The sequence below is a fragment of the Chiloscyllium plagiosum genome, chromosome 19 (genome assembly GCF_004010195.1).
Source record: "Chiloscyllium plagiosum isolate BGI_BamShark_2017 chromosome 19, ASM401019v2, whole genome shotgun sequence".
Taxonomy (NCBI): Eukaryota; Metazoa; Chordata; class Chondrichthyes; order Orectolobiformes; family Hemiscylliidae; genus Chiloscyllium; species Chiloscyllium plagiosum.
The window spans coordinates 62,245,341-62,266,321 of record NC_057728.1 but is presented as its reverse complement, the minus strand read 5'-3'; the positions used below and the strand labels follow the sequence as shown (position 1 = coordinate 62,266,321).

At 43.0% G+C, this 20,981-nt stretch overlaps 1 protein-coding gene across 1 annotated transcript in view; it reads right to left on the bottom strand.

The window, feature by feature from the left end:
* LOC122559324 (protein kinase C-binding protein NELL2-like) overlaps nucleotides 1–20,981 on the bottom strand; it is a 339,041-nt gene that overhangs the window by 176,222 nt on the left and 141,838 nt on the right. The window contains exon 13 of the mRNA XM_043708693.1: nucleotides 10,319–10,444. Within this exon, the coding sequence (XP_043564628.1) occupies nucleotides 10,319–10,444 (126 nt within the window). The remainder of the gene's footprint in view (nucleotides 1–10,318; nucleotides 10,445–20,981) is intronic.

Sequence of the window (20,981 nt, the reverse complement as noted above, 5' to 3'; positions counted from 1 at the left end):
ATGCTTTCCTTTATTGGTCAGAGTATGGAGTACAGGAGTTGGAAGGTCATGTTGTGGCTGTACAGGACATTTATTAGGCCACTGTTGGAATATTGCATGCAATTCTGGTCTCCTTCCTATCGGAAAGATTTTGTGAAACTTGAAAGGGTTCAGAAAAGATTTACAAGGATGTTGCCAAGGTTGGAGGATTTGAGCTATAGGGAGAAGCTGAACAGGCTGGGGCTGTTTTACCTGGAGCGTCGGAGGCTGAGGGGTGACCTTATAGAGGTTTACAAAATTATGAGAGGCATTGATAGAATAAATAGACAAAGTCTTTTCCCTGGGATCGGGGAGTCCAAAACTAGAGGGCATAGGTTTAGGGTGAGAGGGGAAAGATATAAAAGGGACCTAAGGGACAACTTTTTCACGCAGAGGGTGGTGCGTGTATGGAATGAGCCGCCAGAGGATGTGGTGGAGGCTAGTACAATTGCAACATTTAAGAGGCATTTGGATGGGCATATGAATAGGAAGGATTTGGAGAGATATGGGCCGGGTGCTGGCAGGTGGGACTAGATTGGATTGGGATATCTGGTCGATGTGGACAGGTTGGACCGAAGGGTCTGTTTCCATGCTGTACATATCTATGACTCTATGACTCTCTCAAGCATGAGGCTGGGACCCTCGGGGGTGGAGAGATAAATGTGAGGGGATGAGGCTGAGGGGGAAAGGTAGTTGAGAGTGCAATAGATTGATGGAGGTGGAGGTAAAGGTGATAGGTTGGAGAGGAGGGTGGAGTGGATAGGTGGGAAGGAAGATGGACAGGTGGCACAGATCAAGAGGATGGTGCTGAGATGGGAGTGGATGGGGCTGTGGGAAAGTAGCTCAGAGTACGATAGGTGATGGAGGTGGGGGTAATGGTGACAGGTGGGAGACAAGAGTGGAGTGGCCGAACACGTGAACTCCCCCTCCCACTCTGCCAAGGACATGCGGGTCCTGAGCCTCCTTCATCACCACTCCCAAACCACCCGACGCCTGGAGGAAGAACACCTCATCTTCTGCCTCGGGACCCTCCAACCCCAGGGCATCAATGTTGCTTTCACCAGTTTCCTCATTTCCCCTCCCCCCACCTTACGCCAGTTGCAATCTTCCATCCCAGCACCGTTCTCATGACCTGTGCCACCTGTCCATCTTCCTTACCACCTATCTGCTCCACTTTCCCCTCCAACCTATCACCTTTACCTCCACCTCCATTCACCTATTGCACTCTCAGCTACCTTCCCCCCTCAGCCCACCCCTTCCCATTTATCTCTTCCCCCCCACCCCCACCGAGACTCCCAGCCTCATTCCTGATGAAGGCTTTTGCCTGAAACGTTCATTCTCCTGCTCCTCAGATGCTGCCTGACCCACTGTGCTTTTCTAGCGCCACACTCTCAATGCGCGACGGTGGTAGAGGCAGAAACAATGGCATCATTTAAGATGTATCTAGACAGATACATGAATGGGCAGGGAGCAAAGGGATACAGATCCTTAGAAGTTAGAGGGTTGATTTAGATAGAGAATGTGGATTAGCACAGACTTGGAGGGCCAAATAGCGTGTTCCTGTGTTGTAATGTTCTTTGTATGAATTCATTGTATAGCAGAACAGGCTGGAGGAGCTGAATGGCCTGCTCCTGTTTCCATGTTCCTATCCTCTGTCACTCAAAAATTAAACAATTTAACTTGACAGGAGTGAATAGTTCTTTGTGCTTTTATTAATGTCAACTTCCTAATTTAATTTATTTGCTTAATTAACCTTTGCCAATTTTTCTCTCTGTCACACCTTGACCTTTCTTTTTCATTCAAAATAGAGTTCAGTTCCAACTTAACCTCCTCCTCAGTTATGTCTTTGCCTCTTTTTTTCAATCCCTAGTTCACATTGTTTGGAGTGAAACCAGTTGGTTCCATTTTAAGTGAATGTCTCAGGTAGTTTGGCATCCTCCCTATAACAATGACAACCTTAAACACGTAAAAAACATGTTTTGAATTGAAGGGTGTACAAAAATACAAATGCAGCATGCCACAAGATGCAGATTATCACAATCATTAGTATTTTGGAATTATATAAAATAAAGAACCTTTTAGTTGTATCTTGGCATAAAATACTTCAGTTAGTTAGTTGGTGCCGGTTTGGACTGGGCTGTACAAAGTTAAAAATCACACAACACCAGGTTATAGTCCAACAGCTTTATTTGGAAGCACTTGCTTTCGGAGCACTCAACTGGTTATCTTTGATTTATTGAATATTGATAATCAGTTGTATTAAATGTGGAAGCAATTTCTTTAATTGCTACTTTCTGATCTCCGAGTCTGATTTCAAGGAATTTCCACAATTGCCGGGATTGGAGAGTTTGCGCGAGAGTGAAAGGCTAGATATTTTCTCCGGAGCATTGGAGGCTGAGGGGTGACTTTATAGAGGTTTATAAAATCATGAGGGGCACGGATAGGGTAAATAGACAAGGGTAGAGGAGTCCAAAACTAGACAGCATAGGTTCACGGTGAGAGGGGAAAGATATAAAAGGGACCTAAGAGGCAACTTTTTCATGCAGAGGGTGGTGTATGTATGGAATAAGCTGCCAGAGGAGGTGGTGGAGGCTGGTACAATTGCAGCATTTAAAAGGCATCTGGATGGGTATGTGAATAGGAAGGGTTTAGAGGGTATGGGTCAAATGCTGGCAACTGGTGTTAGATTAATTTAAGATATCTAATTGGCGTGGACAAGATGGACCAAAGGGTCTGTCTCCGTGCTGTACACCTCTATGACTCTGGTATAATATGATTGTCATTTTGTGAAAGCACGTGCCTATTAGGTACAGAAATTAATTAGACAATTGGATAGATATATGGAAAGGTATACAGGTATTTGGAAGGCTGGGAAGTTGGTGTGCAATCACCCTTGGGTGACTCTTTAAAGGTTAATACAAGTCAGATTGAATGTTAGCTTAATTTGGAACTGCACAGGCACAGTGATATGAGCTATTTCAATAGACAAAGAGACATAACCATGCTATTGTATATAAAAGTAGATACTCATTAAGTTACAGAGAGGTAATTGCTATAAATGAGAACCTTTTGGCATTTTCAAGAGACATGGTTACAGGGCATGGACACAGCAGGAGTTCAATTCGCCTTACAACAGAAAGCATTTATCTTAACTGGGGCTGGGTCTGATTTCAACTGAGGCATCAACAGTGTATTGTCTCGTACAAATGGTTATCACCAAGTGCATAAGAATGTAAAAAAACCTTCATTCATTAAACAATCTTCCTCAAGCATAGGGTATCCATATACATAGGGTAGAAAAAAGCTTTCTAAAAACCGAAAGAACTGTGGATGGTGCAAATCAGAAAAACAGAAGTTGCTGTGAAGAGAAATCAGAGTTAATCAGGAATGGTCACCGGACCTAAAACATTAACTCTGATTTCTCTCCACAAATGCTGCCAGACCTGTTGAGCTTATCCAGCAATTTCAGTTTTTGTTTTAAAATAAAGCTTTTCCTTGTTTGGACCCCGAATCATTTTCATGCTGAGTGTCACCCCCGGCTCAGGTAAGGGTCAGGATTACTAACCACGGCCAACAATGGAAGCAGTGAATTTTCGGAGGTAATGGTGGAAGGGGTGGTATTTTGAGGGACAATGGCTGCTTATAGGTGGAAGACCATTCAGGTAAAGGGCTTAAATTTCCTTTAAACACACAATACAAAGGGAATGTGAAACCATCTCAGTTTTCTTATTGTTCAAGGATTTTGAAAATGTGAGGCCAGCTGAAGCGAAAAGCTCAGGACCACAAGGCATGGGGAAATGAGCAGAGGACATGACCTTGTGTAGATCACCACCACAAATCTCTTTATGCCAATCATAAGCAAAATGGTACATAAACTATCAAGGAAAACTTGGCAGCAATGTGAAAATAACCATCAACAGACAAAAGGAGATGAACTGATGAAATTTGTTTTGATACTTTATAAAGATTCACATGAATAATATCTTTGAACTCATTTCAAATTGACAAATATAAGACCATGAGATTTTGGAGCAGAAATAAGCCATTCAGCCCGTTGATCTGCTCTGTCTTTCAATTCTGGTCTCCCTCCTATCGGAAAGATGTTGTGAAACCTGAAAGGGTTCACAAACGATTTACAAGGATATTGCCAGGATTGGAGGGGTTGAGCTACAGGGAGTGGCTGAACAGGTTGGGGCTGTTTTCCCTGGAGCATCAGAGGCTGAGGGATGACCTTACAGAGGTTTATAAAATCATGAGGGGCATGGATAGGATAAAAAGACAAGGTCTTTTCCCCTGGGGTAGGGGAGTTCAGTACAAGAAGGCTTAGGTTTAGGGTGAGAGGGGAAAGATATAAAAAGGACCTAAGGGGGAACATTTTCACACAGAGGGTGGTACGTGTATGGAATGAGCTGCCAGAGGAAGTGGTGGAGGCCAGTACAACTGCAACATTTAAAAGACATCTCAATGGGTATATGAATAAGAAGTGTTTAGAGGGATATGGGCTAAGTGCTAGCAAATGGAACTAGATTGGGTTGGGATATCTGGTCAGAATGGACAAGTTGGAGTGAAGGGTCTGTTTCCGTGCTGTACATCTCTGTGACTCGATGAGATCATAGCCAAACTGATCCTGCCGTTTCCCCATAACCTTCGATTCCATTTCTGATTGAAAATCTAAAGGAGCCACTAACTTCAAAATGTGTAATAAATATTTAATGAATACAAAATTGACAGTAAGTTAATTAAACTTGATTATATAATAGCCAAGATTGTGGTGCTGGAAAAGTACAGCCGGTCAGGCAGTATCCGTGGAGCTTGAAAATCAACGTTTCGGGCAAAAGCTCTTCATCAGGAATAAGGCTGGGAGCCTCGGGGGTGGAGACATAAATGGGAGGGGGTGGAGTTCGGTGGAAGGTAGTTAAGCGTGTGATAGGTGGATGGAGGTTGGGGTAAAGGTGATAGGCTGGAGGGGAGGTGGAGCGGATAGGTGGGAAGGAAGATGGACAGGTGGGACAGGCCGTGAGGAAGGTGCTGAGCTGGAATGTTGTAACTGGGATAAGGTGTGGGGAGGAGAAATGAGGAAACTGGTGAAATCTTCCTTCCCACCTATCCGCTCCACTCTCCTCTCCAACCTATTATCATTACCCTCACCTCCATCCATTTATTGCACTCTCAGCTACCTTCCCCCCCAACTCCATCCTCCTCCCATTTATCTCTCTACCCCCAAGGCTCCGAGCCTCATTCCTGATTAAGGATTTTTGATCACAATGTCGATTTTCCTGCTCCTCGGAAGCTGCCCGACTGCTGTGCTTTTCCAGCACCACACTCTTGACTCTAATCTCCAGCATCTGCAGTCCTCACTTTCGCTTAATTATATAATAGCATGTTCTTCTTTTTAAAGTTAACTCTAACAATTTTTTATTTTTCAGAAGGATGCCCTTCTCTTTCATTCTCCGTTATAGCCCAGAGATTGAGTTCAGAGGTCTTCCCAAAAACCTTCAATAACTGAAAAGACTTAACAAGAAAGCAGGCTGCAATTCCCTATCAGTGCCTAGAATTTTGTTTTGTGGATTAACTGTAACATTGGCATTCATAGAGACGGCCATGGCTTGCTGTTTCAACAAAGTAATGCTTCACCGCACATCTAACAGTGGAAGATCAGTGATAGGATCAGCAAGTAGGAAATCATTTTCACAAGGAGTAGAAATAGCCACTTCTTGTGTGTATAAACATTGAAAAAGGTATAAGATTAGCATTCCTTGAAGCATCTTTGACATGAACAAACCCAAGTCCATCCTCATTTTACTCACATTTCCCTTTAACATTCTGCATTGTTTCGATTCCTTTAACTTATTTTTAGACTTGGATTTAGCTGTATGAAATGCATTCTCTCTAAATGTCATTTTGCTTTTAAGCTTGTCATTCTTCTTTCTAAGGAGGAGGAAGAGGAGATCCATGGAATTGCAGACCAGTTAGACTAACTTGTGTGCTGGGCAATTACTGGAGTCTACAATCAAGGATTGGGGTAACTGAACATCTTTAAAATTGTCAATTTATCAGAGTGAGCTAGCGTGGATTCAGGATGAGTGGATCATGCCTACCAAACCTCATTGAAATTTTTTAAAGAGGGGATTAAGTTAGTGGACAGGAGAATGTCTGTAGATATTGTTTTTATGGACTTTCAGAAGGTATTTGATAAAGTCCCACATAAGAGACTATTAACTCAGCTAGAGGCCCAAGGAATTGAAAGCAAATTACTGACATGGCACGGAAACTGGTTGAGACAGGCAATAGAAAGTAAGGATAATGATAAGTACTGTCCTACAAGGTGTGTTACGGCCTCGATTATTTCCATTATTTATTAATGACTCGTATAGTGGCATTGAAAGTCATTATCCAAATATGCTGATGACACAAAGTAGGCAGCATTGTGGATAGTGCAGGACATAGAGTCATAGAGTCATAGAGATGTACAGCAAGGAAACAGACCCTTCGGTCCAACCCGTCCATGCCGACCAGATATCCCAACCCAATCTAGTCCCTGCCAGCACCCGGCCCATATCCCTCTAAACCCTTCATATTCATATACCCATCCAGATGAAGTATTAAATGTTGTAATTGCACCAGCCTCCACCACTTCCTCTGGCAGCTCATTCCATCCACGTACCACCCTCTGTGTGAAGATGTTCTCCCTTAGGTCCCTTTTATATCTTTCCCCTCTTACCCTAAACCTATGCCCTCTAGTTCTGGACTCCCTGACCCCAGGGAAAAAATTTTGTCAGTTTATCCTACCCATGCTCATGATTTTATAAACCTCTATGAGGTCATCCCTCAGCCTCCGACGCTCCAGGGAAAACAGCCCTAGCCTATTCAACCTCTCCCTCCAGCTCAAATCTTCCAACCCTGGCAACATCCTTGTAAATCTTTTCTGAACCCTTTCAAATTTCACAACAACTTTCCGATAGGAAGGAGATATTCAGGTAAACGTAAGGTAAGCAAGATAATTCTGTAGCATTCAATTTAAATTAAATGAGATGCAGAAACATAGCCCTTCAAGCCTGTTGCATTCATTATGATCCTGGCTGATTATCGAACTCCATACTCTTTGATTCCTTTAACCCCAAGAACAATGTCCAAAACCATTCTTGAAAACAGCCAACCAGGGCTCACAATTCCAAGACTGCCAGTAAGCAAGCTAGGAGTGAGATGAGAAGCTGCTTTACTCAATTGTTACAATTTGGAATGAGCTGCCTGGGATGATAATGGAGGAAGATTCCATGGGAGGCTTCAAAGCAGAGCTGGATGTGTAGTTGGAAGTCATGAATTCAGAGGTTTTCGGAGATAGGGCTGGAACTAGGCAAAAGTGAGGACTGCAGATACTGGAGATTAGAGTCAAAATTAGAGTGGTGCTGGAAAAGCACAGCAGGTCAGGCAGCATCCGAGGAGCAGGAAAATCGACGTTTCGGGCAGGAGCCCTTCATCAGAAATGGAGATTGGGACGAGCCAGTTGGCTCTTTCAGGAACTGGTATGGACATGGGTCAAATGACTTCCTTCTGTATTATAAAATTCTATGATGTGATAGCATAAAATTACAAAGGGATATTGGTAGATGACATGAAAAGGCAAAACTATGGCAGATGGAGTTCAATGTAAGCAAGTGAAAGATTATCCATTTTGGACCAAAAAGGATAGATCAGGGAACTTTCTAGATGGTATGAAGGTCAATACAATGAATGTCCAAAGAGACTTGGGTGTGGGGAGAGGGGGGGGGGGTGTGGTGGTCAGGTGAATAGATATTTAAAATATCACAAACAAGTGCAGAAAATAATCAAGAAAGCCAATGGAATGTTGCTCTTTATATCTAGAGGATTGGAGTATAAGGCTGCAGAAATTATACTGTGGTTATACAAAACCTGGTTAGACCACACTTGGAGCAGATCGGGCACCACACCTTGGGAAGGATTAGATTAGATTCCCTACAGTGTGAAAAAAGGCCCTTCGGCCCAACCAGTCCACACTAACCCTCCGAAGAGTAACCCACCCAGACCCATTTCCCTCTGACTAATGCACCTAAAGCTATGGCAATTTAGCATGGCCAATTCACCTGACCTGCACATCTTTGGACTGTGGGAGGAAACCAGAGCACACGAAGAAACCCACGCAGACACAGGGAGAATGTCCAAACTCCACACAGACATTCGCCTGAAGCTGGAATCAAACCTGGGACCTTGGTGCTGTGAGGTAGCAGTGCTAACCACTGAGCCACTGTGCCACCAATATGGAGGAAGCCTATCTGCCCTGGAGGGAGTACAACGTAGGTTTACAAGAATGATACCTGGACTTCAGGGGTTAAATTATGAGGAGAGATTATACAAAGATTTCAAGATATTAACAGGAAAAGACAGGGCAGATAAAGATAAGCTGTTTGTGGATTGTAGAACTAGAGGCATAGTCTGAAAATTAGGGTCAGACCATTCAGGAGAGATGTTAGGAAGCACTTAGACACACAAAGGGTAGGAGAGGTTTGGAACTCTCTTCCACAAACATAGAATCATAGAATGCCTACAATATGGAAACAGGCCCTTTCTAATCTTTCAATGAAAAGTTTTTTTCTATTCATCGCAACAGAATGACCCCCGACTGACCGTGCAAGATGAGAGAAGACTGTTAATAAATACTTTGTCAACATGGAGCTGCCACCTGATCTGACTATATGCCCTAACAACACATTTCATAAATTCTGTTAATACCATTCAGATGCAAAATGAAAATGTTACAACCACCCATTTCTTGCTTGCACCCAAAGTTATTCCCGAGAGTGGGCGATCATTAACTAGTCAGAAACATTGAGCATTGCCAATCATTGTCACTTACACCTCCTGTCAGCATCTGCATGCTTTGAAATATCAGGATTGCTTCACTATCTGGGATTTATTGCAGAGTTCTTACAAAGTAGGGAATCCTGTGCTGCAGGATCCTATCGTTCTATTCTGTGTTGATGCAATAGGTTTAGAACTTCAGGCATAACGTTGTTGTGTTGGACAATAAAGTTAAAGTATTAAGAAGTATTAAGAAAGATTTTCTTCAAAATGTTGGTCCTTTTGTACTTATTCTTTCATGGGATTGAAAGGTCAGCATTTTCTGTCCATCCCTAATTACCCTTGAACTGAGTGGCTTGTGTTTCAGAGGACATTGAAGACCTCAACCTCATTGCAGGGGAGCTGGAGTCATGTGTCATAGAATCACACAGCATAGAAAACAGGCCCTTTGGCCCATCATGCCTATGCCAATCAACAAATATCAAACTGTATGCATCCCTTATATCTGCACATGCATCCATAGCTTCCTGCGCCCTGGCATTTGAAGTGCTCATCCAGGTGCTTCTAAAGAATGGCAGATTTCCTTCCCTAGAGGCTATAGCAAACCACAGAGACTTCATTTACTAATGGTTTGTGCTAGTTTTATGGTCACCATCCTGAAGCTAGATTTCAATTTTTATGAATTTATGAATTGAGTTTTTAAAAATTCATCCATGACTGTCACTGGCCAGGCCAGTATTTATTGTTCATCCCTAATTACCCAGAGGACAGTTAAGAAACAACCGTATTGCTGTGAGTCTCGAGTCACATGTAGGCCAGACCAGGAAAGGATAGCAATTTCCTTCCCTAAAGGGCATTAATGGACCAGATGGGTTTTCCCAAGAATCGCTAATGATTAGATTAGATTAGATTACTTACAGTGTGGAAACAGGCCCTTCGGCCCAACAAGTCCGCCGAAGCACAACCCACCCATACCCCTACATTTACCCCTTACCTAACACTATGGGCAATTTAGCATGGCCAATTCACCTGACCTGCACATCTTTGTGATTGTGGGAGGAAACCGGAGCACCCGGAGGAAACCCACGCAGACACGGGGAGAACGTGCAAACTCCACACAGTCAGTCGCCTGAGGCGGGAATTGAACCCGGGTCTCTGGCGCTGTGAGGCAGCAGTGCTAACCACTGTGCCACCGTGCCGCCCACAAATGATTTCAGGGTCATCATTAGACTCGTAATTCCAAATTGTTATTGAAGTCAATTCCACCATCTAGCATGGCAGGATTCGTAACCAGCTCCCCAGAACATTAACTGGGTCTCTGGATTAATAATCTAGCAATAATCTCACTAAACCATCACCTCCTGAATCCATGATAGGATTTGAACCTACATTCCCATGATATTAGTATGGACCTTTCAGTATTAATCGAATTATAATACGACACTCCCCCCTCGATTATTTCACTTATTAACAAATGTCTTACCTGTACAGGAATAATCGTCAACCTTAATATAACCCGTTTTGCAGATACAGATGTAGGACCCAGCGCCATTCACACAGATGGTATTCTCTCGACAGTAGTGTTTATTTTGGGCACACTCATCAATATCTGTGTATTAAAACAATTTAATAATGAAGATCAGTGAAATCCAATGTTTCTACATGCTGAAAATAATCAGATGATATTGTTGCTTTAGCATTTAGATACGTGGGTCGTTGATGCCGTGTGATACAGTGAACTACTTCAGTCCTTCTAGAAGCTGGTAAAAAACTGCAAGGTGGAAGGAAAGTTTCTAATTGGTCTCTTTGACCTACTCTATTGAGCTATCATTGGAACCCACATGAAGATAGAGGTGCTTGAGATGTCTTTGCTTTCTCTTAGCAATGAAACCATTAACAATGCACAGAGAAAGTGAGCACTGCAGATACTGGAAATCAGAGTTGAAGAGTGTGGTGCTGGAAAAGCACAGCCAGTCAGGCAGTATCTGAGGAGCAGGAGAATCGACGTTTCAAGCTTAAGCCCTTCATCAGGAATGAGGCTCATTCCAATGAAGGGCTTATGCCCGAAACGTCTATTCTCCTGCTCCTCAGATGCTACCTGACTGGCTGTGCTTTTCCAGCACCACACTCTTTGACACATTAACAATACATGCCAGTATTGAACATCTAGCCTAGTCCAACAAGTCAATGTGAGTGTCTGGCTGAGTCTATGCACAGGTTGATGGTTGCCATAGAGAGCCAAGCCCAGCTCCCTCAGGGTCTGCTGGACAGAGGCAGGTGTCTGCACTGCATTGCTCCATCCACTGGTCCTCAGGACCAAAGGCATGGGGACATGGTTTCATTACTAAGAGGAAACAAAGACATGACAAACACCTATAAGTTATATGCCAATGTACCAAATAATATAGACTTCAACTACAGAAGGTGGTGTGCACAGCCCAGACCATCATGGAAGATAGCCTTCCATCCATGGAGTCCATTTACATGGCTCATGCCAGGAAAGGCTGCCAACATCACCAAAGACCCATCACACCCTGGCAATGATCTACAACCCGTTGCATCAGGCACAAGATACATCAGGCACTAGCAGGATCAGGAACAGCTTCTTCCCTGCTGTTATTAGATTGATGAATGGACTCTCTAACTTCAAATAATGCTGATCTTGTTAATGTTGATCTTGTGTGGCGTAACTTAAATGGTTCTGTATGAGTTTTTTTTCACCTTCTGCTCTGTATGTCCTTGCTTACTATGATCTGTCTCTACTACTTGTTAACAAAACTTTTCATTGTACTTAGGTACACGTGACAATCAATCAGTCAAATCAAATCGAATAAAGTGATCTCAGTAGGTTTACTTCGTCCTTTGTATCTTGGTGAAGTGTCAGATTCTGCCGAAGGCCTGGAGATGATCTGGTCAGCTGTTAGCCCTGGAGGTTTGGTCAGGTGACCCCGGGGGCATTTCAATTTGGACAGTCCTGATAATGCTGAGGGTCTTCTTGCCAAAGTAAGCATAAGATGCATATAAGGATGATGTTTGCACAGTCACCAGCGTCAATTGTGGCAATTAGTGACTCATCTACCTACAGTTGATCCTCCTGATCACTTTAAAACCACTCTCACCATCAATCAATGCTCCCCCCCTTCAACTGTTATCATTTAACGAACAGAATTTCCAAGCCCTGTTATAACGTTTGGAAGCTGTCGAATAACCCATAAAACACCCTGAGTAAACAAAAAGCATCAGGACCCGGGTTCTATTCCACTCTTGGGCAACTGCCTGTGTGGAGTTTGCACATTCTCCCCATGTCTATATGGGTTTCCTCCTCCACTTTCCTCCCACCATCCAAAGATATGCAGGTTAGGGTAGATTGACCATGGGAAATTACCGATAATATCCAGGAATGTGTAAGCTAAGTGGCTTAGCCATGGGAAATGGGGAGTTATGGGAATAGGCTGGGGGTCAGGGTCTGGGTGGGATGCTCTGTGGACAGTCAGTGCAGACTCGATGGAATGAATGGTCTCTTTCCGCACTGGAAAGATACTACGAATTGAATTGCAGCCATGAGCCCATAAAACTCTCCAAAGAAACAAACAGGTTTCAAAACTGTAATGGTGGATGTCTATTCTCTGTGATTAAAATAAGGAAGGAGGATTCAACATTTGTAGTTGGTGTGTTAACATGCTAAGTTACCCTTTCAACAGTCTGAAATACACTCTACCTTTTTATTTATTAGAAAACCTCTATCTGAAGACTAATGGACAGTTATAATTTCCAATCATGCTGTTGTCACCTTGTTGAATACAGACACAACTCATCTTACAACATTTCATGATAAACTGTGATGGAGGCAAAACTAATTAGCTTCACTTTTAAATTCTCCCATCTCCAATCCAAGGCTCCTGTCTCCATGTAGCTGTATAAAAGCCACAATGACTGAAATCTAGCCATCGAAATGAGAAAAACACATATCTATGGAGGACTCTCCATTGACTTGCAATGTTATCATTACTTTCTTAACAATTCTGTGATTTTCTCCCTGCATCAGCTTTCATGAAAATGGTCAAGGGTCGAAACAAAAATCCAGCCATCTCACTCAGTGTCCTTTCCTGCCCCCAACCCATTTTGAGAAACAGAACATTAAAATCTGGACTTAGAACCCTGCACATTATTTTATCTGTGGTCTCACAGAGGTTTGATTTAAGCTAACCAGATTTTCCTACTTTTTAATTGTTTCTCTTTTACCTGAAACCACTGCTCAGTTTGCTACTTTAACAGCTTGGTTAGCCTCCGCTGTGTTTAGTGATTTGTAATTCTGTAACCCCAGATCCCAATGCTACTCTGTTCTATTTAGTCTTTCATTAGCCTAACAATATGTGGCTTCTTTATTCTTCCTACTCCAGTGTTTTACTTCACACTTATATGAAAATGAAGATTAACTGCTCATTCTGAAAACTTCCTGATCCCTACCTTAATTTCATTGAAGTTTTTTAAACTTCGCAATGTTTGAAATAGATAAATACTTCTGTTGTTGCCAGTTATGGCTACTCTGGGGTCAGAATTGAATTTTATTGTTTCTCGACTTGCCCAGTGACAATCTCTTTTTAACACCATGAGACATACGAGAAGACAAAGGCCCATCGAGTCTGCATCGCCTTAGAATGCGAACATGCTGATCTGATCATCCTTAAGCCCACTCTCCCGCCCTTTCCCCATAACCCTCGAATCCCTGACTCATTAAACATGTCTGTCTCAGCCTTGAATATATTTAACATGCCTTGCACCATCACCCATTTCATCATGTAAGTTGTTGCACCATTTTTCTCCAGTTCTGATGAAAGGTCAATGACCTGAAATGATGTGGTAAGTTTTGTGATATTGTGGAGATGCATTTGGAGGTTGGAAAAGAGACAAAATGACAGATTCCTGTGCCAGGGTTGGTTCCTGAGATAACTTTCTGGGAGTAATGACTCACCATCAACAGTTACCTGCTCGACAGCAATGGTTAGCTGATAACTACATTACCAGTTAGAGATAAATGGTAGCTCATTGGTGTCTTTCCAACAGCAGACAGAACACCCTGCCCCATCAGCCCTTCTCAAACACAAAGCCCATTGGAAAGGATTCCCCCTCCATATTGATGGCCTGATGCCAGTTGCTTTTACAATTTTATAATTATTCTGAGGCTGACATCCACCTTGGGGTGATCCTGTTATATCACTCAGTCTTAGCAGTGAGTGGCTGATGGAGTTTAATTTGAATAAATGCGAGATATTGCATTTTGGTAAAACAAACAAGGGCAGGACTTACACAGTTAATGGATAGGGCCCTAACAGTGTTGTTGAACAGAGAGACCTAGGAATTCAGGTACATACTTCTTTCAAAATTGCATCATCGGCAGACAGGGTGTTTAAGACAGCATTTTGCACGCTTGCCTTCATTGCTCAGACTACTGAGTATAGGATTGGGATGTCGTGTTGAGGTTGTACAGGACATTTGTGAGATCATTCTTGGAGTACTGTGTACAGTTCTGGCTGCCCTGCTATTGGAAGGATATTATTAATTTGGAGAGGGTTTAGAAGAGATTTACCAGGATGTTGCTGGGACTGAAGGGTTTGAGTTACAAAGATAGGTGGGGACATTTTTCACTGGAGTGTAGGAAGTTGAGAGTTGACCTTATTGGAGATTTATAAAATCATGAGGGGCATAAATAAGGTGGATTCCAAAGGGTCTTTTTCCTAAGGAAGAGGATTGCAAAACTAGAGAGCATATTTTTAAGGTGAGAGGAGAAAGATTTAAAAAGGACCTAAGGGGCAACGTTTTCACAGAGAGGGTGGTTCGTATGTGGAATGAATTGCCAGAGGATGCAGGTACATGGTTACACTTTTAAAAGACATTTAGACAGGTACACGGATTGGAAAAGTTCAGAGGGGCCCAGGCCAAACACAGGCAAATGAGACTAGTTTAGTTTGGGAAATTTGGTCAGCATGGATTGTTAGACCGAAGGGTCTGTCTATGGTCAGGCTATCAGCTGAGCATCACTCTGACTGGGCCTGTTGTTTCCATGACCCATTGAAGCGTTTTCCTGGAGGCTGTGAATCGGGACCCTGTCTGCAGAAGCCTTCTGAACTGGTTGCCTCCATGAAAGTTGCCCAGCTACATCACATCAGGGCCTTTCCCCTTTGTCCCTGATGGAGAATTGAAGAGGATGTTGGGATCACAGCTAGAAGATTCAGCCCATTGAGTCAGTTTCTGGGGCTCCACTTAACCTGCTGCTTAACCTACTCAGGATTTCCAGCATTTACTGTTTTACTCTCTAGAGAGCTGATGGGTCTGCTTGTCATGATTGATTCAATTTCAAATTAGATACAGTTGCTTCAGAAAGTCGTACAGTATTTTGAAATAGTGAACTTAAGCGATTTGAGACATGAGGTATGGTAATTATAGCAGGCTCAGGAGGGAAAAGGTGACTTTGGACTGAAGATTTCCTTTGCTCTACCAGCCTGTGAGTTTTCTGGGTCCACTGTGGTCTAACTGATAGAGATTGATGGTTGTGGCAAGTTAACAACTCCATTATTATTGTATCACACAACTCCCAAGATTGTGGAAGACAAAGTAGATGGGTCTTGCTTTTTTTTCATCGAGCAACTCCCATGTTTCTAATTATCAGTGCATAGAGAAACTCCTTTCTGTCATTCATAATCCAATGTTAATTAATGGGACTGTGGAGATGAAGGAGATTAGCTTCACCCTGCCGTCTACATCAATCTAAGGTTGCATTTTTCAGTAACAATATACACCAAGTCATTCATCATTATTAATCAGCTCTTCACAGATTCTCGGCAATGATTCTTTAGTTCAATTCTAGATGAGATGCAGTTGCTCAATTGTTGTGTATCCCAGGGCTTTATTTATTGTGGTTGCTTAATGATATTGTGAGTTAACTGGGATACCGTACTCACAGGATGCATTTAGATAATGGAGATGAAAGACTAAACTTCTTAGTTACAAGCCTTTTTGATCTTGAATTCTACTCAAATAACAGTGACACATGAAATAATTGATTTCTTTGTCTTATCTGGCTAGTGGTCACTGATGATTGAAGATACTCTTGGCTGCTGAATCCAACAGCCAATCACTGTCAGCATGAATATCAGATTATTGTCGTATAAGAGCATGTCACAAACTTAGTGGCATTTAGTATCAATGTAATTTGGACATTTCAAATTGTTGATCTGTATCTTGATTCATTTGGGGATAAACTCAATAACTGATTAATTCTTTTGGGCTTTCGAGTTTTTGAAACTCATTCTGGCTACTACATCAGTTTAAGTGGTTTTGCAGCAGGTAGTAACAGTTAAAATGAACCCATGTTTTTTCCAATGTTACTCCTGAACCTGACAATAAAATGAATGAGACATTATATAGTCTGTTTATGCAATTTTAAAATAATTGTTCTATCTTACTTGATAGTTTCTCTGGACATGAAAGCTATTGGAACTGCTAAACTTTATGGTGCAGATGGAGGACGTTTGATTCATCATGTTTGTAACAGACCTTTAAATGAGGGAACTATCCAGTGTTGTTCCTATGGCTTCTCCCCATAATGCTGCACAGATCATCATCTCAGGTAACTGCCCAGCTCTTTCTTACAAACCTCAACCGAACCTGCTTCCACCACACCCCCAGGCATTGCATTCCAGACCTGACCCACTCACGGTGTGAAATTTTTCATCTTCATTCTTGCCTCTTTTATCGTTTACATTAAACCTCAGATCTCTTGTTCTCAATGCCTTGACAAGTGGCAACAGTTTTCTCCCTATCCATTCTGTCCGGAATCCACCTAAATCACTTACTGAAGTGAGAAAAGTCTTCAGCTACAGAATCGTGGAATTCTCTGCAACAGGAAGCGTTTGAGGCCAAAACATTGAACGTTTGCAAAAAGGAGTTATATAAAGTTCAAATGGATCAAAGGGTATGGGGAGAAAGTGGGAACAAGGGTCTGAGTTGGATGATGCGTCGTGATCATTTTGAATGACAGAGCAGGCTTGAAGGGCCAAATGGCCTTCTCCTGCTCCTATTTTCTAAGCTTCTGTCAGCATTCAGGGAAGTCCAGGTTGTTTCTGTATTGCCATCAGCATTGGTGATTAGACAGTGGAGATTGGTTGTAGCTTGGAGTGCAGAGGACAGGGCTTCACAAAGTGGGGATTTGGCAGCCAAAATTATGGGGCTGTGAGATCCAAGGCAGCAATGGGTGACCGGAGTATGGAATGCATCCAGTCAAACAGGCCCTCACACCATTCTCACTGGCAGGACAAATTTCAAACTTAAAAATGGGGTCACAGCTGGAAACAGTTTGCGAAGCATTGCCATTGGAGGCCTATAGGAATGATGCAGTTAAACTTGAAAGAGTTCAGAAAAGATTTACAAGGATATTGCCAGGGTTGGAAGGTTTGAGCTGCAGGGAGAGGCTGAATAGACTGGGGCTGTTTTCCCCTGGAGTGTCGGAGGCTGAGATGTGATTTTATCGAGGTTTATAAAATCATGAGGGGCATGGATAGGGTAAGTAAACAAAGTCTTTTCCCTGGTGTGGGAGAGCCCAGAATTAAAGGACATAGGTTTAGGTTGAAGGGGAAAGATTCAACTGGGACCTGAGGGGCAACATTTTCATGCAGAGGGTGGTACATGTATGGAATGCGCTGCCAGAGGAAGTGGTAGAGGCTGGTACAATTGCAGCATTTAAAAGGCATCTGGATGGGTATATGAATAGGAAGGGTTCAGAGAGATATCGGCCATGCGCTGGCAAATGGGACTAGATTAATTTAGGATATCTGGTCGGCATGGATGGGTTGGACCGAAGGGTCTGTTTCTGTGCTGTACATCTCTATGACTCTAAGTGCACAGCCCCATTAAATTTTTGTTGCGCAGTCCGTGGGGGAGCTTTTGGATCGTCACATGGCAATGATGGAACATTGCTCATGAATACATTATTTGTCTTGTTTGTGATTAGAAAGGATTAAATTGTGTTTCAGTGCTCTGCCTGCATTAGATTCTTATGCTTTATCAACATTCTCCCCGGGGAGCTCTATTATGATACTTTGTTGGTTGGCAATGTAATACCAACTGCAATAAAGTGCAAATATTTTACTGAGTCTCTCAGGGGAGATACTGAAGAGTTCATTATGATTGAAAAACACTTTCAACCTACCAGATTTACCAGAGAGTTCAAGGCCTGTGTAGATTGAAGTCATTTATTACGCCTTGCAGTCATGTTATACTCAAGCCACATTACACAGAACCTGCCAAGTGCAAGCATGTCTAGAAGGACAAGGGCAGCAGGTACAAGGGAACACCACCACCTGCAAGTTCCCCTCTGAGCCAGACTTGGAAATAAATTCCTACAATGTCATTGAGTCAAAATCCTGGAATTCCCTTCCAAGCAAATAGTGGGTGAACCTACAGCAGATGGACTGCAGAGATTCAAGAAGGGAACGTACCATCACCTTCTCAAGGGGTAACTAGGGACAGGCAACAAATATTGGTCCTGCCAACGACGCCTCTGTCCTATGAATTAATGAAAAGAATGTCATTACAATCCAAGAATAGTCACAACAATCTACATTGTAGACTCAGTCGCACAATACATGTGGTTAATTTGACACATAAATGCCATCAGGATGGCTGAAGCTTTTACTTCCATTCAAGTGATATATCCCAAGAAGATATCCCAGAAGCAACTGGACCAAGGTGTTTTTGGGAATGGAGGGGGGCTTTTTCATCCTGCCTGCTCTAGACTGACACGCTCCAGTCCAGGTCACCAAGAAGCTAGACATTCTGCCTGTTGGTAGTGACAAGACAAAGACTGGGTTGTAATGGCAAGACTAGTTTCATGCCTGATTCCCATCTCTAACCTGAAAATCCAACTGTTACTTTTAATAAAGATACCAAGGTATTGGAGAAGTTGCAAGAATGAATCATTAAGATAATGCCAGAACTGAGAGGTTATAATTCTGAGGGAAGAGTGAACAGGCTGGGGCACTTCTCCCCTGATAAGAGAAGGAAAAGTAACGATGAGATAGGATCTTGCTGATAGAGGAGAGAATTTTAGGCTGAGATAGGTAAGTTCGTGAAGAAAGCAAAGAAATAAAAGGGTCTCCCTGAGGGGATGAGAGAAAGAAATGAAATGGGAGAGGTCTATGTGATCCTTGGATGCTGACATCAATCAGTTGTAAGGGCTATTGAGGTGCAGTAGTAGTGTCCCTACCTCTGAACCAGGAGACGCAGCTACCCCAAAGGGGTGTAACACCATCTCTGAACAGGATGATTAAAGAGTATTTACAATCAACGGCAGAATTGTCCCCAGCTCCATGGACACAGTTTCCATTGTGTGTAAGGTGATACCGTCTAGAAGCTGCTGTTGAGTAATCACTCCAAGCTTGCCATCCTGTCTTCTGGCTCTCGCCAGGGAAGGAGAATGGGGATATCACCATGATCAAAGAAATATTGGAGTGCTTTACCAGATTTACCGGGGGGGGGTTCAAGGTCTGTGCAGATTGAAGTAACTTGACACACCTTGCACTCATTTTATACTCAAGCCTCCTTAGACAGAACCTGCAAAGCATAAGACCATCTAGAAGGTCAAAGGACAACAGATACATGGGAACACAACCATTTGTAAATTCCTCTCCAAGCCATTCACCAGCCAGATTTGGAAATATATTGCCATTCCTTCACTATCACTGGATCAAAATCCTAGAAATCACCCCTTCAGGTCATTGTGGATCTACCTACTGCACATGGACTGCAGCGGTTCAAGAAGGCAGCTCAACCCCACCTTCTCAAGGGGCAACTAGGGATGCTCAATAAATGCTGGCACAGCCCCTGATGCCCTTTCAGATCTGTTGACTAAGTAATTAAGAAGTGATTGAAGTAATTAAGAAGGCAATTCAGATCCAACCTAACCAAAATCCTGGACTTTTTTGGCTACGGCTTCATTTCCTGACCCGAGAGCAATTCCACTGGGATGTCCGTGTCGTTTGAAGAGCAATTTCAGCAAAATTCAGAATCTGTGACGACTTTGATCAGTTACACTGAAGAGCTGTAGCCATGGCCACTGAGGGACTCCTATTCAAAACACTCCTTCTCTTAGAGAGGGCTTTCAGTACTTGACAGGCAAATATCAATATCTTAAAAGGCACTTCACCTATTTAGCAGGTAACTCACCACCAGCAACACGTCTCTGTTCAGGCTCACCCTGGCTGGAGAGCAGCTTGTACCTTCGTCATCTGCAGAGAGGCACGAGCAGAGGCCAGGCCACTGTCACCATAGCAGCAGCATCCCTCCCAGCTACGTGGCTTTCCATAGGGCAGATTGGATGGACATCAGAAAGAAGGAAGACTCTCAAAGTGGTAACTACAGGCAAAAGATCAACCCTTTCCACCAGTGAACACCAGAAAGCCTCAGGCCTCGTTCACAGTGGAGCAGATGAGTGCGCATTGCCAATGATTAACAAGCTGTCTGCCACTGGAGGGATGAGATTTCTCCATTTCCCCCCCAACCCTCTTTACCCTCCCCTGCCACATTCGCCCCACCCTCCCCAAACAGGCCCATGCCTCTTGCCAGGTTATCGCCAGTAAGGAGAGAAAGCAGAGAGATGGGAGTGTTTGAAATGTTTTGAGCAGAGAAGAAGAAAAGACTCCACCTTTGGAGTGAGGGATGGGTGCATGGGGCTTACAGAGCGAGGGTAAATGTACAGTGTCGGCCACTCAGATAGGGATGAAGTACAAATATTGCCATAGTTGGCCTGAATGTCTAATTACATGCTGTACATTTTGTGTAAATCTCAGCTGTGGAACCCAAGTGTTACTTAATGCATACAGTTAATAAATATTTAAAGTGCCTATTTTAGCAGGAGCCTGAAGCTGAATTTATATTGTAATTTATTAATGTAAAACTGTTGGATTCCCATTACCTGTTTTGCTACACATATCATAATGAACACTTTGAAGGAGCAGGGAGCAGACAGCACTTTGCAGTTCCTCCTGACCACAGTGTCAGTGGTTTTGACAAGAACACTCCAACAGCATTCAAATGATGTAACCTCCTTACAACAACCACACTGTCGATGTTTCAGTGCTCGTTTTGAGAAC